We start from the raw sequence: 25276 nt of genomic DNA on the forward strand, positions 1-25276 counted from the left end.
TGTCGAGCATAATGTCGATTGATGAATGGCAGATGGGGTTCAGTTTGGATAGGATGGTGTTAGAAGTGACACAATTACAGATGACAGTGTGTCACTGTGTGTAGGACAGTGTTATTGCTGTGCCTGCATAGAAGCCGCTGTGTGATGAGAGCAGTGAGAATCTCCAGGAAGCGGCTGTGCTCATGTAGAGAGCTAAATGCCCGCTCATTCTTGTACTTGGAACTGAAAGGACAATGCACAATCACCCTCACAATGAAACCCACAAATTTCACACTCATTATACAACTCACAACCATCTCGCTCACAATGGTAATCACGGTCATCACGTTCACAATGAAATTCACAATCATCATGCTCATGGTGCAAAAACCTCAACATTCGCTCACAATGAAAAGCACAACTATGTCACTCACAATTAATAAATTAGAAGAACAATTCATCCATACAATCCTATAACAAAATATCACTCAGATTCATGTTGCACATTTCCCTTAAACAATTTGTATGATTTGTGCATCCTTTTGTGAATATACAATATGGATAATTCATTACAGACCGCGTGTAACGGACTGTGAGTAGATTTATAATTACAGTACCTGAAAGCTTCCAACTGCAGAGCCTCGGTCGACTGGAAACGAGCATCTCTCCTCCCCTTCCCCACACGGCTGGAAGCTCCCATACTGCCCAGTGCTGGAAGCTGCACATAAAATTACATTCAAACACGTAGGATTATTAATTCCAATTATTATTGTTACAACTTATGAAAGCCTCACTGTGACTCAACTCTTTTTTCAGGAGGGTTCTGCAATGTGTTTGCAGTAGGGGGTGACAATTACCGTTTCCCAATCAAGTAATTTGCAAAACATTTCTCTAATTTGGCAAAATTGGACCATCACGCTGGAGCACTCTCCTTTGAATGACATCATGGGATCTTTAACATGTATTTTATAGTTAATACACACGCAGTATTAACCAGGGCGGCCTGCCGAATTCACACGGAGAACCTCTGCAACAAGCAGTACCCAATGGCCAAAAGGTACCTGCGATTTGATGGCTCATATATATGGCTATTGTGGTTATGCTGGTCTCAATGGAGAGCAGTTTGTTCCACAATTTGTTTCCTTTGTTAAAGATACATTGGGTCCACAGTTGAGGTCTTGTATATTAAGGTCATGTTAGGAGTTGGTTATAGTTCAGGGGAATGTGTTGTATGCGCAGAGGGAAAAAAGGATAAGCACCTGCTGTTTGCTGGCCGGGGTATTCAACAAATCCAGCAGCCGCCCCAGGACATCCACATCCCTTGAAGACAAACATATTGGATGTGTTGTGATATTTGCTTACACATTCCCCTTCAATTCTGGTGGGTTTGGTTGGCAATAATGATGACAATAAAGATAACAATTACTTGAAAGTGGATCCTTCTTTTTCCTTGTTGTTCCTGCCCTGGTCAGACATGACGTGGTTGAGTGCTTTGCTGCCCAGAGACCATTATTTCTGCAACAAATACATATAAGGAAAAGAACGAAGCCAAATCCCACATACGGCACCCACCACAGTGCCGACGGGACCTCAATTTGATACACGTTGAATAAGAGTAAATATCAGTGCAGAGTAAAATCAACATTAAACACATTACTGTATGGAGAGCAGGAAATAAACAGAACCAGGGTAAACTGCCAGCACTAGGGGGTAAGAGGCCAGTTTAACAAGGTAGACAGGCAGACGTTGTGAGGCAGGTAAACTGGTACCCATACGGGCAGGCAGGTAGTAAGGTAAACATGTATAGAGGCAGATAGGCGAATAGATAGACAGGGGGACGGGTAAACAGGCAGCTAAGTAGGCAGCCATGTATTCAGGTAAGCAAGTTGACAAGTGTAAAATGTAGACAGCCAAACGCGATAACATGTAGACAGAATCAGAATCTTTATTTATCCTGGAGAAATCCGATTGGCTATGAATCTCATTTTCACAGATGCCCAGGAGGGGTAGGTCAGGTTACAATGAACAGTACAAAAAGCGAAAGGAGTGTAAAGTATAGGCAATGTGAGAAAATCACAAAAGAATGTTAACTCTACTTTTTAGTGTATTTTACCAGGTAGAATCGAGTAGGGCAAAGATGAGGCTGCGCTTTGCTACACGTACCGGGCGTTGCCGTGGACAAGTTCTGCAGGTCTTCAGAGTACAGGAGCTTCCCACAATGCGTGAGAAGTTAGGATAGTGTAGTAGTCCCACTAGTGTAATTTAATAACGATGACAGTAATCGCAATAATTGTAACAAAGTTAAAATAATAAACTCCTTAAACGCCGCGCGAGCTGAACCAGCGGCGCTCGCTCGCTCTGACCAATCACAGGACACCTTACTGTACACGCCTCGTGGCGGAACCAATGGGATCGCGCGTATCCATCGCTAAGACGCTTGTTGCTAGGGAAGCTGTCTTGATTGGTCGGCCGTGACGTCACACGCGTGGAAACCATGGAGACGGGGACGCCGCGGCCTGGCGCCGTCGTAAAGCCTGAGTTGCCTCGAACATCAAACGGCCATGGTCAATTCACTACTGGATGAAGGCCTCCCCCTTCACCACCTTTCGTGATCCTGCGATGCAATATTTCCACGTGAAGGTTCACATTCACGTATTTAATCGGTCCATCGCTTCAGTGACCGTCGTCTTGGGCGCGTTCAATTTGGTCTACAACTGCATGCATAACTACACACCTCCGCTACTATGCCCTCTATACCCTGGACTATGCACTACACCCTACCCTCGGCATCTGACGTTCTAATCTACACCCTACTCCAGGGGAAGGAACCTCGGGCCGGCGAGGCGGTTACGTCTACTTCGTTTAAGGCAACACGTAGCCTCATGAGGCCTACAATTTAGAAACGAAATTCATCAGTCACTGCAGATATCTTAGCCGCACGAATCGTGTGCTAGTGTTGGAATATGCTCGACCAGGTCGCAGTGTTTTTAGTTGTAACACGCTTCGTCACTTCTCTCGCTGCAATGGGAACCTTCGCAGTGACCGACGAGTAAATGTGGCTCGCCAGAAGTTGTTTTAAAAGTCCTATCCGGCGCTTGGTAAAAGGTTCACTCACCCCAGGTCTACACCTGCACTCTTGTATAAAATATCAAGAGTTGTGCAATGGACGATACAAAATATAGTTTCGTTAAGAAAAAAACAGTAACGGCAAGTTTAACAGTTTATTTCCGACAGCCTTGCGGACCACCCTTGGCCCATGCGCCACTGATCCTTCCTTCATATTTGCTCGCATTACAGCTCCGACACTGCCACTTGCAGCCCCACATACATGGACATCGGCAATGGACACCGAGCACCCCAATCGGGCCCGAGAGCATTTATCAGTGCCTATAACGTGCGTTGTGCAGCTGAATGTAGAAATAATGCCACATGCTCATAACTTAGCCCTCAAAATATAAAAATGTATTGTCACAAAATGGCAAGTTAACACATTGACAACTTAGGATTTTAGGTATGTAAACATTATTGCTTGATATGTATGCAGCGAGTGTAATTCAGCATTCCTGCAGTTGAATTTATTTCTCAATAATCTGTAAATTTGTTAAATATATCTCATTAGGTCATGTTTTCTTGATGAAAATAAAGTTTTCCATTTATATTTTTAAAAAAAACCTACACCCGTTAGACTTATCCAGCTGGTACATTAAAACCCGCATGCATGAGAAGCTCTCCATCCCACAGTACAAAGGTGAGTTTTCTTGACGAAAACAATGTTCCCAATTTATAAAAAAAAATCCACACCAGTTAGGATAAGCCAGCTGGTACATCCAAATCTGCATGCATGAGCAGTTCTCCATCCCACAATACAAATGTGGGTGTGAGTGGCGTGGAGAACTTAGCCTTGATTTGATTAATCAGGCGTGGTGGAGACTCTGGCAAGACCAAGCCTAGCGAGCCGGCCTCCAGATCAAGCAGCAGACCGATACGCTCCTGTTGCCCTATGCTATCGATGAGTGGCTCTGCGTGACCAGCATTCAGTGCTGTCCAGTGGCCGCTTGGAGAGAAGGAGAAGGCCCACGAGTGAGGGGCATCACCCGGACAGAGGTCCCGTGTCACGGCTGGGTCCGCTACCCCCACACGGAAGTCCGATGATCCTTTAACTGTGACCTTCATTATGCACACAACATGGGTGGGAAGGAAAACATGGTAAGTGCACCAGCCAAGAGCACACACATTGCTCAATTTGTCAATTTTTCAAATCTCTGTGTTATGAAGTCATGCTGCAGTCTTATCAAATTATCTCTACCCCACACAGGATCAAAATGAAAATATCCAAAGCCAAACTTACAAACCAAATCAAGTCATATAATGTCCTACTCCACACTGATTGTAACATTTGCAGACTACTATAAGCATTTTCAATAAAATTTTGATTTAAAGCTTTCGTGACTGCAGTAATTCATATTCTTAGCTCTTTCGGTAAAGTCACATTGAAGGGAAGCAATAAAATAATAAAATATATATAAAACAATAAAAATTCTCACGACGTTTCGACCATAACACAAACGGTCGTCATCAGGTGTGTCGGTTTGCATAATTTATGCATAAATGTATGCATAAAATTTAATTTATGCATAAATTTACGCATAAAGTTTATGCATAAAATTTAATTTATGCATACATTTATGCATAAATTAAATTTTATGCATAAATTTATGCAAAAAAATTGCAAACCGACACATCTGATGACGACCGTTTGTGTTATGGTCGAAACGTGAGAATTTTTATTGTTTAATATATATTTTATTATTTTATTGTTTCCCTTCAACGTGACTTTACCGAAAGAGCTAAGAACATTTTCAATTAGTGTAGCGTGAACGAGCGTTCATTACTACATACCGATAAGCACAATGTCTGATGCTTGAAAAATGTGGCGAGGATGATGCTATTTATCCATCATGTCAAAATACTTTTTAAGGAAGCTCCTGAATTAAATATTTATCCGATATTTCAGGAGTTTCACAAATGTTTGTGATCCACCAAGCATTTTATTTCAGGTTTTTGCCCCCACAATGTACGATTAACTAAAGATGAGACCAAGCATATTTTCAGTAATTATAATGATCTTTACCCAGAACATCTTTGCTGTCTCAGAACGTCTTCAAGAGAATTTACTACTATAATGAGCCAAGCATATCTGTGTGTCCCGCACGTGCCGTCGCTCCACGTCAGCCAGCAACCCTCATACTGGTAGGAACGAAGTTGTAAACTGAGTGTACCAGCCTGCAATAGATTAATGCATCCGTCCGTCCGTCCCCTTTCAATACTTTAACGAAGTGAAATCGCGTGCTGTTGGGTGTAAAAAAAATTCCAATGTTCCTACCAGCCCACCCTGCAAGGACCTGTTTAATAATCATTAAGAGGTGACGCCTTTCAAATGGACACCCCCCACCCCGCGGCCTTACAAATTGCACACGAATTGATGCAATGAATTTCACGTCGCGGTCTGCTTTTCGCTTGCAAGTTTCAGATTTACTGAAATACACCGGTCCTTGGACGGGCAAAAGGCTAGTGTAAGTATGTTTGGGCAATTCAACTAATGAGTCGCACATGGGAGGAAACCAGAGTGCCCAGAGAAAGTAGAGTATTTGAGGAAAAGCACTCCACAGCGAGATTCAATCATCTATTGTTTGTTGAACTTTTTTCACACCGTACGTAGCTAATCGGAGGTGCGGGGATGGTCAAATATTGCTGTAATGTCATCCCCGGACCACTGCTGAGCCCAAGCCCTACAAATCCTGGGGTTAGATAAAAAAAACGTAGTTACTAAATCCCCAAATCTACACGTATTGAAATCAGTCAATTAGAGATTGTCAAGTGTTGTATGCAACCCATTGGCATTCCCATCCAAGTACTAACCAGTGTCGACGCCGCTATGTATCCGAGATTTAAAAAATTGGGCGAATTCAGGGATGACTTTGTCGTTGCCAGACACGTGCTTCCCAAAGTGTCTCTGTGGCCACGAATGGTGTCAGTGTCACTCTGTGAGTGGTGGTGACCTTTACCTCCCAGTAGTGGCGGCCAGAGGAAATGGTCGCGTCGCCCATGACCGCGGCCCAGTCGACAAAGCGAGCCGGGCTGGCGGGCAGCTTGCTGGAGTCGAGGCCAATCACACGGTTCACGACGCTGATGCCATCGGGTGACACCTCCAGGGCGCAGTGCGCGGTCTCCTCCCGCAGCCTGAAGCTCAGCCCTGTGGGCCATGATCATTTCAAACTGGTAATGAGTACCTTCCCGGTATTGCTCACTCTCGAAGAGGGAGAGCGACTCAAGAGGGAAGGTGAGCCACACGGTGAGCCAGCACCTACAATTGTCCTCTGTATATTAAGTATTTTCGATCAATTGATAAGTGTTTAAATGTGGGAGGAAACCAGAGCACCCAGAGAAAACCCATGCACAAGATAGGACATTCTCTTCCGTATAGGCGGAGCGGGTGGAGTCCACGTTTTTGCACTGCCTTCTAGCGCGCCAGAGTATGGCTCCTCCGCGACACCCACAGGGAGTATCACAATTGTGCGGTGATCCACCAACCCTCGCCGCCTGCACAGTGGTGGACAGGCGTGTGGCAACTAATGAGCTTTTGCACGCGTATCCCCCAACCTGGGTCCACGCGGCCACCCCTGTCGGCCACACGTCTAGTAGCCATGGCGCAGCAAACATGGCTAAGTCAACGGCAGGGTTGCACACAACATAACGTTAACATGGCCCTTAAACAGTCGTATCAATGGAAAGTTATTTCCCACAACATGGTTTAGGGCTTCCTTTTATCCTGGTCTAGGCCTCGGCAAGGTAAGGTAATCTACCCTTTTACCGGGTAAAAGGGTAAAGGTGTCGACATGCCAAGGGGTAGGGTAAAGTATTACCCTGTAAATACCTTGGTTACCGCTCGCTAAAAGCTCCGTGGCGCAGTCCGTGGCCTCCATTTAAAATTAAAATCATCGGGAGTATTCTATATGAATAAAGTGCTCTACCTTTTTCATGTGTAGTAGTACCCCAGTAATTACCCTGTAATCGGGTAATTTGTATAGGGTATGGGATAAGGGTAAAAGGGAGGGTAAAGGTAGGCATGTTGTTTTTTACATGACCTTCTTACCTTGCTAAAGGGTAAAGGGTAGAGTGATTGTGTTGTGGTAAGGTAAAAGGGAGGGTAAAGGTAGTCTCGTTGTTTTTACCTTACCTTGCCGAGGCCTACCTGGTCTGATATCTCGGCATCCGCCACGCCCAATACACCTCTCGCGATGACTGGCTACTGTAGTTGACGACGTGCTACTCACTCCAGCCTATTAGCGACCCTGGGCAGAGTAAGAAATAAAGCTCTGACGGTGGCCACGCATGGGTAACAACTGCCGCATAAAGTGGCAGTCACACACATCACCATTGATAGCCCGTCCTGGCAACAAGGCGACTTCACACCACCACCCGCCTGGCTGAAGAGGGTCACAGCAACCCGAGGTCATAATGGTCAACGCCCTCATTGCTGGGCCCAGGGTTCGTGATCAGAGGGTTCGGGGAGAGAGGGGCCCAAAGTCTCTTACATCGTCTCGACGTAGCCGTTAGAGCTCGGCAGGCGAAGGCCCCGACCCGCAGTGAGCGCCGGGACAAGAAGACCGCCATAGAGACCCCGGGGGTAAAACGAACCGAGGCCGGGCTTGAGAAGCCGAGAGCGGAGCTGTAACGCAGGAACACGAATCTCAGTGCCCTCTAGCGGCCATCCTCGGTGTTGCCATACCTTTAGAAAATAAGTCGCCGAACGATCCTCAAAAACGATCCTCAAGAAAGTCACCAGATGTCGCGACAGACCGTCCCAATGTCAAAAACGTCATCATGGGTTTTACCATGGGAATTACCAAGTATTATTACACGTCAACGGATGTACTCCTATATATATAAATCCAGTCAAAGTGATTTCTCCCATGTGCAGCCCAGAGCCAGTGCTGGGAATGTCACGTTCCTAATGAAAGGGGCGAGTCTAACCATAGGTAACCGATTCTGACTTATCAATAAAATTGTACTCATTTTATCGACCCTAGGGGAATGATGGGCTGAGTCGACTCCCAATCTAGATTTGAACTTGCAAACTTCCGATTGGGAGCCGCTTGATCGATCGCTGAGCCACCCGGCCGGATACAAGATAATTGCCCACCTATTAAACACACCTGGAATTGCTCCTCCATCTGCAAAATGTCCTCATCTCATAACATCGAAATTTGTCGCTGGTCAAGTCGCCAGTCCGCGCAACGAAATCGTTGCTCATCCAGCAATGGATTGACAAAGGGCTTTCAGGCTGCAACAAACACTGTAGAATACAGCAACAGGAGAAATAGACACTCATCCTTGTTTAAACATCAACTGCTTCCTTCCTCGTGCTCAGAGATCTTTATTAAGCAAAGCATTAACACCAGGTTTCAAGGGCGTAATTCTGGTAAATATGGTGAGCATGTAGGCCTTTATGCCTTGCAGGTGAACATATTTCATAATGGGAAGTATAAATCATTAATTTAAATGTGCTTTAACACAAACACAATCAGTTTCCATGCGAGTAGCAAGATTATGTTCAAAGCGACCAAGGTAGGTCGCAGGGTAGAGGGGCTGGTGACTCTCTGAATGAATGGACAATTCAGATCCTGAACTCTCGGGAGAAGGGCACTCCTCATGCCCGTAGCGGCCACATACCATTGGGCCCACGTGACCGGAAACTGCTTTTCTTGGGTCTCAAATCTCTAAACTGGTAGTTCCCAACTTGTGGTCCGTAGATAGGGTTGCCACCTATCCAGGTGTCCAGGTTTGATCTGTAGGCCAGGATTGACCTGAACAGTCTACACACTGGCATCTGTATTCGGGTGGCAGGAACTGATTTCTACAACGTATGCTGCAGAGTTTTTATAGACCGCGAGTAAGAAATATAACCCAAAAACCTTTACTATGAATAATATATGTCGCGTAAGCCTACGTGTTAAAAATAAATATAATCTTTTGTTTTATATCTCGTTGTTCATGAACATTGCATCTCACAATGCTGAGGAACCAGACAAGCCGGAAGGCAGCCAGGTGGTGCACTTGCACAAACAACAATTGGCCAAGGCCTGCAGTTCTTTATATATTAAATTTTCAGAAAATTCATGAGTTATACATTCGGGAGGACATCGGAGCATCAGGAGAAATCCCACAAATGTGAGGGGGCTATCCCATACAGAAGGTACAAGTCCGGACTTGGCCGTACCACATTCTCCTGTCGAGCCAGGGCATGGCACCTCGACAGTCACGAGAAGGGACTTTCGAAATATTTGTGCGAACAATAAATCCCAAATCCAGGGAATACATTCAGTTGTGGTCTGTCAAAAAAGTGGCAACTCTGTCATGGGACATGATCTGTTGAGCTGACGCAGGTGCAATTATATTCACCAAAAAATTTACAGGTGTTTTTGAGGCTCGGCATAAAGGGTCACACCAAACAACTTCCTGTACGAACAACTAGCGCATTACACTCCGTAGGCTACAACATGGAGGAGACGGATGTGTCAATCTCGAGGCCGCCTGGGCGTTTGCCCTTGCGAGTCTTCGCCCTCCAAGCGGCGAGCCCCACCCCCAAGCAGAGGGTGGCCGTCAACACCAGCGTCAGCCCAAATAGCGTCCAGAGTGCCACCTCCCCGTCCTCTGCTGACAGCGAGAGCCCGAGGAAGTGCAGAGGCTTGGTGGTGTCTGGCTCAGCTGTGGAGACAGCACGTGACCCTCTGTGTTTGAATTATATCACACAGCTATGCACATCATTTAAAGCAGCCAATACTGAAGTACAACTGTTTCCTTCGAATATCTTTAAATATCTTCAAAAGGGAGGGGGGCTTCTTTCGCTGTTTCTTGAATGCCACACCTGATCACATAATGGGCGAGGGCCAGAAATGAGTCCGTGAAAATGCAACAGGTCTCTCTTCAATGAGATACCAAACACATCGCCGTCAAATCATCACTATCAAAGGTAGTTAAAAAACACATTGTTCTTTATAATACATTTTGTATTTGTTGTCGTCATTGTTATTACATTTACCTTTTTCCTCCCTAGGTTCACTCGTACCAGGAACGTAACCCCATTCATCCAATTGGAACACGTTTTTTGCATTCGTGAATTCTGCATTCGTGAGTGTTTTCAAGAACCTGACCCTTGTAGATAGAGAGGGTTAACTGTCTATAACTAACAAAATAAATAAACAAACATTAAATTAACCTTCACACATACTGTATATGTCCCTCCGAATAACAGTATTAAAGTATTTTTACACTTCCCATCAGCCACAGTCTACTGATGAGACACCGAGTTTGCTTGTGTTGCAACAATGCTGCTTAAATAATGTTCAATGAAAAATGTTGCCCTGTGATCAATTAGATCTCAAAGTGAACAATCGCACGCTTCTCCTGAACAGATGTGACTGCCATTATCCAATCCGGGTTGCCTTTCATTGTGCGTTTGCAGAGTGTCTGGGTGACCTACTCAGGAATAGGCAGGGGTCCGGCTTGCTGGGTTCGGGGAATCCGTTGCAGCGAATGATGGTGGCGAGGTCTTGCACGGACTGCTTGGGAACGCGCGCCAGGGCCGGGTCGTCGCGCGCCACCGAGTACAGTCCCCAGCGCCGCGTGAAGCCGTCCTCCCACGAGAAGCCGTCCAGCAGCGACCACGCAAAATAGGCGCTCACGTTGAGGCCATCCAGGGATATGGCTGGGGAGGGGAGACATCCACCATACACATCAGGATGTCAACGCAGCCAAAGGCGTTTATGCCACCGCACCTTGAACGTCTTCTGCCGCTGCTGCACAGTCAACATGCAGGCTCCAAGATCTGCCCTGACAGTCTCCCACCATCTGCCCTTAGGTCTTTTCTTCCCCTCGGTTACCAGACTCGTAAAGACTGCTCCAATGTCTCTGCAACTGGCCCTCCCCCATCCTGCACACACGTTCAACCCCAGTACAGGCATTTTTGCCAAAGCATATCCGTAATATTTATCTGCCTTGTTCTGTCTGGACTTGTGCATTGCTTATCCTACCTTGCCACGAAATTCCCCAGCATTCGTCTCAGACTCCTGTGCTCAAATGCCAGCGAACTCTTTTCGACATGACACAGGAATGGGGTCAAATACTTGTTATTATGAATTAAAATCCCGTTGAGAATGACTCTGCTCAAGCTGCACCCAGGCAGTTTACACGTGGCACTCCGAGCCACCATCGCTGAGATGATGATACCGATGCTTTCTGAGATTCACGGTGCCGCAGTGATTGAGCGCGGCGATCGCGTGCGAGGGTGGTGAGAAGCCAGTGCAGGTGCGCGTGGCTAGGCTTGTGGAGGAAAGGGGCCACGCGCGAGATACCCTTGAGCAACTCGTTGATGTACTGCGAGTGGTACAGCATCCGCGAGGTGTCATTCAGGTCCTCGTCGCTGAGCTGCGGGGCTCCGTTCCCCAGCACCTGGACGTCGCCCGCGTCGGGGTAACGCGCCGCCACGTGGCCCAGGGCATGGCGGAGGCCCCAAGGGACGGCACGCACCTCGTGCGAGCCCGTGCCACGCCACGTCCAGTCGGGCACGGCCTCCGCGTCGCGGTCGCGCAGGTAGCTGGGCTCTGCGAGGCAAAGGCAACACAAGTCAGGGACCACCCGTGGCTGCTGCGATTCGCAAGAGACATGTGCCTGCGCAATGCTCATCTGCCGGTAAGAACCTGCAAGTACAGACGATGACTGCACACTCGCCCACCCTACCAATCTGACTGGCCAGGATGGTCCACAATCAGAAGTTGTGAGTTCAGAACCTTACTGGGGTGGAGGGTGGTAGACTCAGGTCCATTTTGTGGGGAAGTCCACAGTGATTGTCCTATGGATAGACTTGCCCCATCATAAATAAGCACGTCAATGCTCACTTGATTAGGAAAACACGAACTTCTGGCCAATTTAAGCACGAGGCTTCTGATTTTAAATCCTTTTACCACTTGCTAATCTTTAAAAAAATCTATAATAAAGTGGAGTGATTAGCTTTCGTGGTGATAGGTCAGCGCACTGGACTCGCAATCCAGAGGTCGCCGGTTCGAGTCCATCTCCCGGCACGGCGGTTGAAACAATGGGGCGAGTTCTTAAGTCTCTCAATTGCCTCTGTCACCCAGCAGCATGAACAGGTACAGCACACAAGTCTTGTGTGGTGGTGGAATCAAGTCTGGGTACGTTGACCTCTTCTAACACGTCTGGTCAGCATGGAAGAGTAGGCCAAACACCCTCTAGTGCTCCCTCGAGTGAAGGACCCACACAGTGGTGGCGTGAGCGAGTGATCGCAGGACCACACTGTCATGTTTTGTGATTAGCTCTGAAAATCAGTCGGAGGAAAAAGGGTTTAACGATCGGCAGCTGACCGCTTAAGCCGGGAGAGTCGTCCAGTTTGTGAACAAGGGGGTGAGGAAGCAAACCCAGGTCACACCAGGTGGGGCGTCGCTGGCCGGCCAGCGCTGGGGCAGCACGCGCCGCGTTGTCGTGTGCACTATGGCGAGGAAGTCGCTCGTGCCCCGGAGGAGGGCGCTGTCTTCTGTGCTGAGTGGAGGCAGCCGAGCAGGATCCACGGTACTCAGCATGGACGGGGGCCAGTGCCCCAGGAACACGGGGTCTCCAAACCTGTCCGACAAAACACAGCCGCTCAGCATCCCAGCCCAACTGGACCTCACATCACCGTGGCCACGCATACAAAGCTACACTCAAACACCGAGGAATCACGGGTTCACGGTTCAAATCTGGCAAGCCATCCTGGTTAGCATTGAAAATCATCACTAGATCTCAGTACAGTTGGATTTCTGCCACCAAAACAAAGATGCCAAATCCCAAACTGTCCAGGTCAAAGCCAGGGATATGGCCACGCTAGAGTTTGGCCAACTTCAGAAACAGTAACAGCAACAACAGCACGACAGAGCTGCGGTGATGAAAGCACATCGAAGCGCGCACACAGACGCACCACCCGAGTGTGAAGTCGAGGTACCGCTGCACCGCCTCCACGTCCCCCGTCCGCCCAGGGTCCAGCGGCTCCACCCAGTCAGCGCTCAGTGCCAGCGCTATGCGGCCACCTTGCTTGGCCCGGAAGTTTGCGTCGTACTCATGCCACGCCAGGGCATGCGCGCGCAGCAGGTTGCGCGCCACGACGTACGGCGCCCGGCCCGGATCGACGTGAAGGCCTGGGGCGTGCTTGCCATTACCATGGCCGAGCCACGCCACGGACAGGGGGTCGCTGATGGTCACCCATGTGTGCACGCGGTCGCCAAATAGTTGGAAGCACCATGACGCGTACGCCCTGAAGTGCTCCACCACCTGCAACCATGCGGGGGGTGCGCCTCCGTGAGCGACGGTGCTGGGCAGACACTACCTGCGATCTGTCACTGCACCACTCCTCTATTAAACAAGTTTTGAATTTGGGATCGTAACATCACTTTCCAAACTGCAGAACAAGATGACGACCTGTGGGGCATGACTCGTGATGGCAACACATGGTCACACATGTGGCACATGACATCATCACCTCGGCCGAGAATGTTGATCCACTTAGAGATGAACTTGTCGTCGAGTTTTGGGCAACCCGCTGATCAATATGGCCATTTTTTTCCTCAGGGTGAATTCTGAATAGCCACACATATTTAAATGAAATTTCATTGTTTGCTTTTCTTGCATCACCTTCAGGAACATTATCACGAACCCATGTTGCAGACTGACAGACAGACGGACACGGAGAACTGAGATGCGCAAACGTGTTAGGAGTAGGCACCGCACGCATTACCGTGTCATTCTCCCAGCCTCCCACATCCTGCAGCGCCTGGGGCAGGTCCCAGTGGTAGAGCGTAACGGCGGGCCGCACACCGGCCTGCACGAGGGCGTCCAGCAGGCGGTTGTAATAGGCCACGCCGGGCTCGTTGAGGCCCCCGGGCACCGTGCCATCGGGCAGCAGGCGGGGCCACGACAGCGAGAAGAGGTAGGTGCCCGCGCCGAGCGCCCGCACCGCTTTCACATCCTGCGCAAACAGTTGGTAGCTGTTGCATGCCACGCGGCCCGTGGCCATCCCCGCCACATTGCCGGGCCGTGTCGTGAAGCTGTCCCAGATACTCGGGCCTTTGCCATCTGCATTCCAGCCACCCTCAACCTGTGGGAATGCCCAAACACATACAAAGATCCCCCGTATAACAGACTTCTGGGCAAGTGCTGTTAGCGAGCACCTATGAACCCAGCATGGCACACGAGGAGGTGGGTGGCCAGCTCCACGCCCGGCCATTTATGTCTGCCGAGTGGCGATGTTAACTCATCATACCAGGTACTAATTTTAGGCTAAGTCGACCTGATGTCTAGTTGTGGGAAGTGCCGGCCAGCGTGGCCTACATTCGCACATTTGCACCACCGCAAACACGGGCACATTAATGAACACGCGGCCGGCGGAGCGGGGTTCACCGCAGACCTGGTACGCAGCGGTGGCAACGCCCCACTGGAAGCCGGCGGGGAAGCGCCCGTGTAGCGTCACCAGCGGCCTGGCCGCTGACCCCGGAAAGCCGTTGTCGTGCGCCAGCTTGCGCAGGGCACCGACCGAGCGCTTGGGGGTGCGCGCTCGCTCGGGGTCTGAGAAGTTAACGTAATGCAGCCCGAAGCGCTCAGTGAAGCCGTTGGTCCACTCGAAGTTGTCCATGAGGGTCCACGCTGTGTAGCCCCGCACGCGCACATGGTCCAGGTGCAGCGCTGAGCAGAGGCGGAGCGGGTCGGTGGGGGGGTAAGAGGAACATGGGGCGTGGGGCGCATGTGCGTCACGAGTGAATCCGAACAAGCGTCAACCCAGCTCCAGGGTTCACACGATGCTGACCCTGTTGCGTGACGTTCAGGCCGTGCTCTCGTTGGTTCACGCTAGCTAGAGTCTGGAAACGATCCCTGACTCCATCCCAAAATAAGCTGAAAATTCGTCTCCTTCACATATCTGTCCCACGAGATTTTAAAAATAAGAATTTATTACATGTTTCACAAACCACAGTCTTCTTTGGGTGAATAATTTCAGGAGCAGTGGTTCAACACGAACTCTGGATGTGTTTCGATATTCATTGACTCACCAGCAGTTGGATGCTAAACTGCCAGATGTTCTTAAGCATGGGTCGTAGCTTGACGCAAAACTATTTAACACAACACAAAATAATAATCAACATCGTTGTAGACCTTAACCCACTGGCATGGACATGTGTCTCCGGAGAACCCATCATCAGTCTCCAGCGATCGCATCCTTCTAGAGGCCCTACCTTTAAACACCTCGTTGACATAGGTGTGGTGGTAGAAGATTCGCTCAGCATCATCAAGGCCGTCTTCCTCGTGATCGGACCAGCCGTTCTCCGTGACCCACACCTCGGGGCCACCATACTCACGATCAATAAAATTCAGCAACCGCCTGCATAACACACCCATAACCATCCGCCTTATCATCATCACCACCTCTACCACCAACAACACCGCTATCACTATCATCTTCATCACTACCATGACTATCACCATTACCACCACAATCACCAATCAACACCAGGATCGTGATTATAACCACATCCAATTAGGCGACGCTCCATTTTGTCCATGTTGTTCAGGCCTAGGTGTCGCCCCACCTCATGCCCCAGGGCACGGAGCGGTGCCACCCAGCTGCAGCCGTGGGCCAATCGGGATCCATCTCCACGTTCACCTCCATGTCCGCATCGTACCCCACGCGGAGCTCCGAGCGCCGAGCCGGCCACACCAGTCGCGTCGAGTATGAGTTGATGGAGAAAAAGTCCGATGTGCCTGCCGCCACACGCAGAGTAACACAGCGTGCGCCAGCGCCGACGTGAGGCCGAGACTCGCTGCACTGTCACTTGGCTGCTTTCTCAAGACACAGAAACAATGCTCGAGGTTGCCAACTGTCCCGGGCAGTCTGGGAATTGGCACCTGTGTTCAGGTAGCAGGAACCGATTTGTACCAAGATCGAGTAATGGTATTGGTGTGTTAATACAGTAAATTGCGCAGTTTTTATCGACCTAGGTTGCCTGGAAAATATATCCAGGTTTGGTTGACTGTGGATACAGTGATGACCCGAGTTCCATTCTGGAGAGACCACTTGTGACGATTCCACACTTGTGCATGGTGACCTGGTGGCATGACCCGCCAAACCCCATTGGACCGGGGGATGGACTCAGCCACTAAAGCAAGAGGGGCCCTGCTGACCAGTCGCTTCAATTCCCCTTCACCATGGAGGTAAGGCCAGGCCATTGCCCCCTCTTAGCTGGTATGATTTGCGATGTGTATTTGATCAGGATTAGAGGTTTGCCTTCCCAGAGTGCGTTTTATTCAACCAAGCCAACTCGTCAAGTGGTCCGATTGGACGGGACGAGCGACCCCGCGCGTCACCTTGCACATAGGCCTGCTCCTCCGGCGTGAAGCTGGGCAGGCGCGAGGGCTCGGGACGGTCGCGGTCGGCGATGAGGTCAGCCATGACGCGGGGGTAGCCGCCGCCACGCCCGTAGATGGGGTGCGCAAACCAGCCCAGGGAGAACTGCACGTAGCGCTCGGCGGCGTCGACGTGCGTGCGGTTGGAGGGGTCGCGCGGCTCGGCCCAGTGCGTGTTGAGCACGATGGACACGCGGCCACCCTGCGCCGCGCGGTAGGCCCCATCGTACACGTGCCATGCACGCGCGTGCGCCCGCAGCACGTTGTGCGTCACGACGTAGGGGCTCCTGAGGGGCTCGTACACGCCGGGCGCCGTCACACCTGCGGACACGGCAGCACCTTCTGTCACAAAGCCCTGGGTTGAACAAGTCATTAACTACCTCTCCTTGCAGATCTATCTAACAGTGCGACTCTAGTGTCCCAATGCCTCATGCAGGAGAACTCGACGCGGCTCTCCCCCCACAGTAGAAGATGACTGCCTCACTGGGCCCCTATCTATGCGCGTACACTATTAGATGCCTCCTCTTCACTCAACAGCTGTCGATTTACTGCAACAGTAACTCTGCTCTCCGGTCACAAGATCATCCTAACAGTGTTGCTGTCCCTGGAGTAAAAACCCAAACAGGCTCAACTCTCACTCAGACACAGAGCTGCCTCAACGTGGAAAGATCTCACGGACACTCAAGCACGCCGCCAGTCTCAACTCAATATTCGTTTGAATCTCCCTTGCACAACAATCATGTGTAAGTTATCTCACGGACACTCAAGCACGCCGCCAGTCTCAACTCAATATTCGTTTGAAACTCCCTTGCACAACAATCATGTGTAAGTTATAGATGTAAAATGCGTGTGTATATGCATCATTACGTGTGTTTCCTGTGTGTATGTCACTTTACACTCTGGAGTCCCTTGAGATGGAGCTCATTCCATCTCAAGGGCCGGCCACACGCGCATGGCGATGGCCGTCGGCGTGGCGGTGGAGACGCACCCAACCCGTTGGAGAGCCAGGCTGTGTTGTAGGGCTCGTTGAACGTGAACCAGAATTTCACGCGGTCGCCAAATGTCGCAAAGCAGAATTCTGCATAAGCCACGTACGCCGCGATTGTGCTGTCATTGACCCAGCCGCCAGTATCCTGCAGAGCCTGCACAAGCACACGGGCCGGGGGAAAGGAAGATGACAGTGGCCACTGCAGCTACAGGCAGTCAAGGCGCGAGCAGGGGAGTGAGTGGGAGCATGAGTTAGTGGGTGAGAGAGTGAGTGAATGGGTAGGTGAGTGAGTGCGTGCTTGAGTGAATGCTTGGGTTTGAGAGTGGCTTAGCGTTCCGAGTGGTCACCTGCGGGAGGTCCCAGTGGAAGAGTGTCACCATAGGTTGGATCCCGGCCGACGTGAGGTTGTTGATGAGGTCATTGTAATAGCGAACGCCTGGCTCGTTGGGCCCGGAGGACAGGCGGGGGTCGCCTTTGGGGAAGATGCGTGACCATGAGATAGAGAAGCGATAGTAAGAGAGGCCGATCCCATTGAGTATCACCATGTCCTGTGGGTGGCAAAAGCATTGTGCTGTCAGTGCCACCAGCCGCCTAAACACCGTTGACAGACCAGCTCTTGAACATAAACTTTTGTTGTTTTCCCCTAAAACGCCACCCTGATCACGCTATCGGCGTTGTGCCACGAGATGAGGAATTTGTTCGAAATTCTCGCAGAGCAATTGCGCCCTCGCTTCATATTCGAGAACACTGCGGAAGTGGATATCACAGAGCTACCTCTGAGATCTCTACAAGTGACCTGTGGTCCACAAACAGCAGAGAGCAGCACTTTTCCACGTGAGAATGAGCCTAAATTTGACAGTGAAAACTATATTTTATTTCTCAGAGCTGCTCCATCTCCTCCTCTGGTGTGCTCGTGAAAACCACTGCCAGTGTTACAAAGTGAGGCTCTTTTGCAGTTGAAACCAAGACATGCCCTAGCAGCGAGTCCAGCACTTCCACGTTTCTAGTATCCTGGGAGAAATTGCAGCAGTAATAAACACTCGTCATTGAGGGGGTTGGTCAAACATCCCAAGAAAGGACCACAGAGCTTGAGCATTCTTTGGTGGCGCCGGTGCTGGCTGCCTTCCCGCTCGCCTGTGGATTCCTGCGCCTCCGTAAGGAACCTTGCGCGGCGCGTCACAAGTCCCGCGGCAGAGTTCTGAGATGCGATTGGCGTCAATAAGGACACAATATGCAAACGAAGAAGAATCTCATGACCGTGTAATAATCGCGAACGATGGCACGAGTGAGCAGCCAGCAGGGGGCACCTGCGCAATGCGGTGATAGGAGTCGCAGGTCACGTCACCCGTGCCCCCCCCAAACACGGGCCGCGTGTGCACAAAGTGATCCCACACCGACTCGCCCTTCCCGTCCGCATTCCAACCACCTGCACACGGGGGGCGCGGGGGGGACATGGGGGCACAGCAGCTCAGGTTTTGCGAGGCAGCCGCGTGACATTGGCTGAGATCGTTTTCAGCGACAATGAGGAGTTGCCGTTTCTCTACGATAGCTCCACCTGGGTTGTTTTTGCTTTGATTTCTATTTGCTTCATTGATGTCCTTGTTTCTAAGTGATTGCTTTTGTCATTGTGATGGTCCAGGTCACTCTTGCAAATGAAACTCCTATCCAGGTCTCTTGAGTTCTCCACCGTCACGGAGCTGGTCAGCGCCAGCTCCGTTCTCCGTCACGCAGCGGCGGTTGCCAGCGGCCTGGGTTATCGGCTGAGCAGGCCCACGCTCCACAAGGCGAAACTTGCGTCTCAAGGGTTTGCAGTTAAGAAACATTACACTCCGATTCATTAAAACTCTGACGCTGGTGCTGTTTGTTGCTGGCCACTTGATGTTTTGGGCCTGTGCTTAGCTGCCAAGTTTAAAATAGATAAACATACACGTGTGTGAGATGCACACAGACGCACGTGTGTGAGATGCACACAGACGCACGTGTGTGAGATGCACACGGACGCACGTGTGTGAGATGCACACGGACGCACGTGTGTGTGAGATGCACACGGACGCACGTGTGTGAGATGCACAGACGCACGTGTGTGAGATGCACACAGACGCACGTGTGTGTGAGATGCACACAGACGCAGGTGTGTGAGATGCACACAGACGCACGCGATGCACGCACCTTCTATTTGGTATGCGGCCGTAGATGTGCTCCATCCAAACCCCGCGGGGAAGGCCCCACTCACAAACTCATCACGCTGCAGCGCCGACTGGTTGTGGAAGATGTCCCACACGTCCCTGCCAGCCTGGGCCCAGACCAGAACGGGGCCCAGCATCCCAGCCAGGACCCACAGCAGAGGGGCCGGGGAGGGCCACCGCATTTCTCCTTGCAGCTCGTGTCCTCCCACCGAGGGCCCTGAGTACACACGTGTGGCCTCTTCTCTCGTCCGCCGCCGCCACCAGAGGAATCGTGCATCCACGCACGAGCTGGGAACCTGGCTCAGTGTGTGTGGCACTCTCTATCCGTGCACCCTGAGGGAATCGTTCTATAAGAGGTAACCTCGGTTCTAAAGAACACCCAACTTATCTCAAAAACACTGCTGACTTTGATAAGCCATCTAATAAAACAGCGGGAGATAAAAACGGAATGGAGATAAGGGTTACGATCTGCCCTTTACACCAGCGATAGGCTTGGCCACAAGCAAACCGAGTCGGCATTCACTCTGCATGCCCTGGGACCTCCCGGTACATTACCCTGCTTGGGGTGAAGGTTTGCTGCTCGGAGGGTGATGGGAGGAGCTTGGTGACTGTCAGCCCGAGCCCACATCTCTTACTTACAGTGTCAAAGAAAAAGTTGTGAACCCCAATGATAATCATGGAAATTGCATAGTTTTACCATGATAGCATTCCTGAATCAAAACCGATCTTTCTTAAATATCTAATTGGGTTCATATTAACCGATTTCATGTGCTTTGAAACAAAATGATGTATGAATTAAACTTAAGGTTCTGGGTGGGTTTAAAATAAGTGAAACCCTGGTTTCATTAGATCAATTAAGGGAATAATTAGAATCAGGTGTTTAAATAATTATGTAGATCTTCGGGGATGAGTTTGGGAGGCCCCGCCCTATATAGATAAGAAACTTTGTGAGTTTGGTCTTCACCATACAGGTGTATGGAAACAAGTCATGCCACAATCAAAATAAATATCTGAGGACCTCAGGAAGAGTTATTGATGCTCATCAGTCCAGAAAGGGTTACAAAACCATTTCTAAGGATTTGGGGCTCCAGATGACGCCTAAAGGCGTACAACTCAAAGACAATGCCAGTTTGTTGCGTCATCTGGTCCAACACCATGTGAGACGAGGCTCTAAGGAAAGCTGTCTCGGGTGTGGACCAATCAATTTCAAGGACAGTGCATACATTATCAGTTATGTTTTTTGTTTGCATTCTGACCGCAGGTATTGTAGTCAATGCAAAAATGACTCCTTGTCAAAAAGGTGTCAGTTTGTTGCCAGATAAAAGGGTAAAAAAACAATGATCATATTTTGCTACTGGCAAAGGAGGTTCCAATGGTGTAAAAGAATGGTCTTCATGGAAGGATATTGAGGAGAAAACTGCTCTCCAAAAATAACATGGTTGCCCGTTTGAAGTTCGCCAAACAGCACATAGATGATCCACAAGACTTGTGGCACAATGTTCTCTCCATAGACGATTCAAAGGTAGAACTTTTTGGCCTCAATCAGAAACGCTACGATTGGAAAAAAACAAACACTGCTTTTGAACGGAAAAACCTCATTCCAACCATCAAGCATGGTGGTGGGAATGTAATGGTTTGGGGCTGCTTTTATGCCTCAGGAACTGTACGGATTTTCATCATTGACACAACCATGAATTATTATTTTATTTTATACCTACATGACTTTACCGAAAGAACTAAAGAGTATGAATTATGCAATTTAACAAGTAGGCTTTCGCGACCAATATCATCCATAATAAAGGTTTTTTGGGTTAAATCGCGTAAATATGTGTTGTTAAAACCCGCCACCACCCGACACAGCATACTAGTAAGGGTTGTCACATAACCCTTATGCGAGCCCTTTGACAAGTTCAAAGGGCTCGCATAATGCACATGCATAATGTACGTTGCCTCAGTAACCCCACCCCACATTGTGCAAGAGCGCAGAAGGGTGGTCAACACATCTACGCCTCTATATAAGGAACGAAACAGTAAGATTTCTCCACAAATCTGGCTGTCGCCTGAAGCTAGTTGTAATTACTGGCGAAACGTCATACTCAGTTTGTAAATGTTGTGGCTTGGCTCTCCAACACACCGGTGTGCTGTACTAGTGACGAATTGGCACGTTCTGTTTACGTGACAACCCTTACTAGTTGGCTGTGTCGGGTGGTGACGGGTTTTAACGACACATTTATATATTTACCAAAAAAAGCTCTATTATGCATGAATTATGCATTGTATCAGAAGATTCTAGTGAATGTCAGGCCATCCCTCCGTGAGCTGAAGCTGAACCGAAGGTGGGTCTTTAAGCAAGACAATGATCCTGAAAATACAAGCAATCTACAAAATAATGGCTGTAGAAGAAATTCCGCATTTTACAATGGCCAAGTCAAAGTCCGGATCTAAACCCCATTGACATGTTGTGGCAGGTCCTGAAGCGAGCTGTCTATGCAAGGCAACCCTCAAATGTTACCGAATTGAAAGATTTTTGTAAGGAGGAATGAGCCAAAATTCCTCAAATCCGATGTGATAGACTAATGGTTACAGGAAACACTTAGTTGCAGTCATTGCTGCTCAAGGGGGTGTCACCAGTTACTAAATCTAAAGGTTCACATACTTTTTAACACGTGGTTATTGAATATAGAATCATATATAAAAGGTAAATTTGTGAATATTTGTCTGTTCGAAATGTTTAGAATACTTCCCCACATGCAACAAACTTAAAATTTGTCATGTGGATAGTTTCCAGACTGTACACAATGCAAAACGTATAAAAATAGACTTTTATATATTTGGGGGGGGGGGGCGCAATAATGGATACCTCCATATATATAAAAGCAAAGTTGTGATTGTGTGTCTTTTAAAAATGTTTAGCGTACTTCCCGACATGCAACAAACTTGAAATTTGCCATGTGGGTACTTTCCAGACTGTACACCATGCAAAAATGATAAAAATAGACTTTTGTATTTTGGGGGGGGGGGAGGCGCGCAATAATGCATATATTTTGCACGGCAAGTGAGCTGTGGCGTCACATCTGTCATGTGACCCGTATGCGGAAGCGTAACGGAGTGTGCCTGCTGATGTCACCCCCCCCCCAACCCTCCGCGGGTAAAGTGAAATACAAATGTGTTGCAGGTCTAAGGCGTTCTTCGTGCAGCATTGCTTTATTATTTGAGTCGTTTACTGCCGTACACACCCTGAAAGTTGTGTCTGCAGCAAGCGCGTGTATGTGTACCTATGGACGTGCGCGCATGTGTGTGGGGGGAGCGGTAGTGTAGTGGTTAGCGTGCTGCGCTACGAACCCGGCGACCCGAGTTAGATTCCTGCTGACGGCCACCACCGGTGACGATTATTTGAACCGGTCCTGGGCCTCCCTTCAGTTTAGTTTCAGTTTATTTATTTTGGTATAGCCCTGTGAGCCATTCGAGTAACTGGTGTGGTGTGTGAACATCGCCACTGGGGAGACAAAGGCGGCCGGGCGTGGTAAATCCAAGTCCCAGGCGAAGCCGGGTAGTAAAGCTAGTTTTTATATATAAAAGGGAAATTTGTGAATGTGTATCTGTTCGAAATGTTTAGCATACTTCCCAACATGCAACAAACTTGAAATTTGGCATGTGGGCAGCTTCCAGACTGTACACAATTCAAAAAGTATAAAAAAGTACTTTTGTATTTTGGGGAGGGGGGAAATGACCATGAAGTGTGTGGCGTCACCCCGCATCGAGGACTGGCGAGAATCGATATCTGGTGAGCGTTTGTGGTATCGATGAAACGGGAATCGGCCGATTTTAAAGAAATCTACAACCTTAGATTTCTTTGCGCGATTTAAAGAGTCGAATCTTGACGCGCGAGCGGAAGTTTTTTTTCCACCGTGCGTTGGGTTTTATTTTATTTTTAATTAATGAGGTAATGATAAAAGTTTTCTTTTCATTTGTATATGTTATGTTGTATCATGTTTTGTGTCATTTTTGAAAATGTAAAATTTGAAAATTCTAAGGGGTTCACAAACTTTTTCTCGGCACTGTTTATCTCTCATTCACATCTCTCACTCCCATCTCTCACTCGTGAGATCCTATTTACATCTCTTACTTGCAGCATCTCGATCTCACTCGCAACGTATCCCACTCGCACTCTCACTCACAACCGCCCACAAATTCATCAAAGAGGACACCAGCGGAATGTCAGCCCAGCTGTGCAGAGTTGCAGGTGAATGTCAGAGGTGAGAGGTGACCACTCTGGAAGGTCAATCTCCTTTCAAAGAAATCCACGTGGCGACCGGCCCTGTGCACTGCCGCTTGTCGCTCATTTGACGCGTATTCACGTGATTGAGCGCCGCATCAATATCACCGGTTACCTCATGACAGCTGTCGTTATCTATTAGAACGGAAACCTTTCGTACCGCTTGCTCACCCAGGAACGCCTCACCGAGTCTCAAGACTGTTTCAGAAGGCAAGTGGTCTGTTGTGTAATTTCTTAAAATTTGGCAAACTTGGACCATGACACTGGCAAATGATGGCCTACGCTTGTTCGAATATCACTGGATCTTTAATGTTCACTGTGAAGCAGGCTGCACGAATTTTATGGTAAATTCAATCGCAGTATTAACCAGGGCAGACTGCTGGATGTGAACCATCAACATCGACAACAAGTGGCGAACAGCACTCCCACCAGGCCTCACTGCCCGAAGTGGTGTTTGTTATTCTGTGAGCACTAAACTGGTTAGCCGTATGTGACCGGAATAACCCAGGCTAATTCTGGACTCTGTGTTTTGCACCTCAAGAGGCCACACACCCACGTGATGACCATGATTCTTGAGCCAGGGAAGTGCTTGAAGCTCGCGTCCGGCTCTGTCTGGGCAATGGGGATTGGGGCAACTCGGCACAGACTCCACATGGTGGTAGGGTGGGGTTTCCAGGTCAGGCTAACTTTCTCCCACACACTAATTACTGCGGGAAACGTCACAAGTGCATTAGAAATCTCGCCTGGTGTTCGCACTTACATACCATAGCCAGGTGCCTGGATTTCAAACGGTCTTAATGGTGGAAAGCCACCAAATGGATTTTGAACTTCTTTTTACGCACCATACGTAGCCAAATGCGCTAATCGGAGGTACGAATAAAATGTTTGATTCTTCCCAAATCTCCAAAGGTTTAGTGTCAGGCCCTGCTCCTGTTCTCAGTTTAAACAATTCTGTGTTAAGAGTTGGTTAGGGTTGCCACCCATCCAGGCTTTAGCCAGAGGTGGCATTAGGGTTTCCCCAGGCCGTCCAGGAATTGTCATCTGTATTCAGATGGCAGGAATGTATTTGTACTGAGATCTGGCACCAGTACTGCATTGACCTTTATCACAACACTGCACAGTTCTGATAGACCTAGGTTTACCGATAAATGTGTCGGAGTTCGGTCTAAAGTCGAAAATCTGGCAACCGTAGCTTTAATCCAATTGAAAACAAATGTCTGTGCACAACGCGTGCAGCATAGCCATGAGGCCCCAAACAATCTCGCTGTCTAAATGGGTTGCCATCTAGTAAAATAAAGACAGAAAACGAATTAACAACTCATGTATCCTAATGGTATAGGTTAAGTC

The 25276-nt window shown here is 49.0% G+C and overlaps 2 protein-coding genes across 5 annotated transcripts in view; both read right to left on the bottom strand.

The window, feature by feature from the left end:
* NEK10 (NIMA related kinase 10) overlaps nt 1–7786 on the bottom strand; it is a 42375-nt gene extending 34589 nt beyond the window's left edge. Inside the window, exons 1-7 of one of the 4 annotated variants that reach the window (XM_032957411.2) lie at nt 7575–7786; nt 6045–6232; nt 2143–4146; nt 1406–1494; nt 1239–1299; nt 597–697; nt 124–222 (exon numbers count right to left, since the gene is read on the bottom strand). In XM_032957411.2, the coding sequence (XP_032813302.1) occupies nt 124–222; nt 597–697; nt 1239–1299; nt 1406–1455 (311 nt within the window). In that variant the 5' untranslated portion in view covers nt 1456–1494; nt 2143–4146; nt 6045–6232; nt 7575–7786. The other 3 variants (XM_032957413.2, XM_032957412.2, XM_076067992.1) reach the window with 3 other exon arrangements.
* Nucleotides 7787–8400: 614 nt separating this feature from the next.
* LOC116944010 (lactase/phlorizin hydrolase-like) lies at nt 8401–25185 on the bottom strand. Its single transcript, XM_076067993.1, has 14 exons — nt 19637–25185; nt 18775–18893; nt 17815–18015; nt 17468–17621; nt 16441–16800; nt 15666–15837; nt 15312–15457; nt 14492–14766; nt 13823–14182; nt 13010–13359; nt 12485–12675; nt 11394–11642; nt 10523–10747; nt 8401–9747 (listed from the first exon to the last, which is right to left on the bottom strand). The coding sequence occupies exons 1-14, from the start codon at nt 19833–19835 to the stop codon at nt 9533–9535; spliced, it is 3216 nt and encodes a 1071-aa protein (XP_075924108.1). The 5' UTR covers nt 19836–25185; the 3' UTR covers nt 8401–9532.
* Between the last annotated feature and the right edge of the window lie 91 nt (nt 25186–25276).

Source organism: Petromyzon marinus, chromosome 19, assembly GCF_048934315.1.
Source record: "Petromyzon marinus isolate PM22_M1 ecotype Great Lakes invasive population chromosome 19, UKy_Petmar_22M1.pri1.0, whole genome shotgun sequence".
NCBI classification, from domain to species: Eukaryota; Metazoa; Chordata; class Hyperoartia; order Petromyzontiformes; family Petromyzontidae; genus Petromyzon; species Petromyzon marinus.

Bases quoted from the DNA above. Each gene is read 5' to 3' on its own strand.
- LOC116944010 (XM_076067993.1), bottom strand. From the start codon at position 19,835: ATGCGGTGGCCCTCCCCGGCCCCTCTGCTGTGGGTCCTGGCTGGGATG. The intron at 14,183-14,491 runs GTCTGCGGTGAA...GCATTCCCACAG, and splicing joins TTGCCACCGCTGCGTACCAG to GTTGAGGGTGGCTGGAATGC. The intron at 11,643-12,484 runs GTGTGACCTGGG...TTTGCCTCGCAG, and splicing joins GGCCAGCGACGCCCCACCTG to AGCCCAGCTACCTGCGCGAC.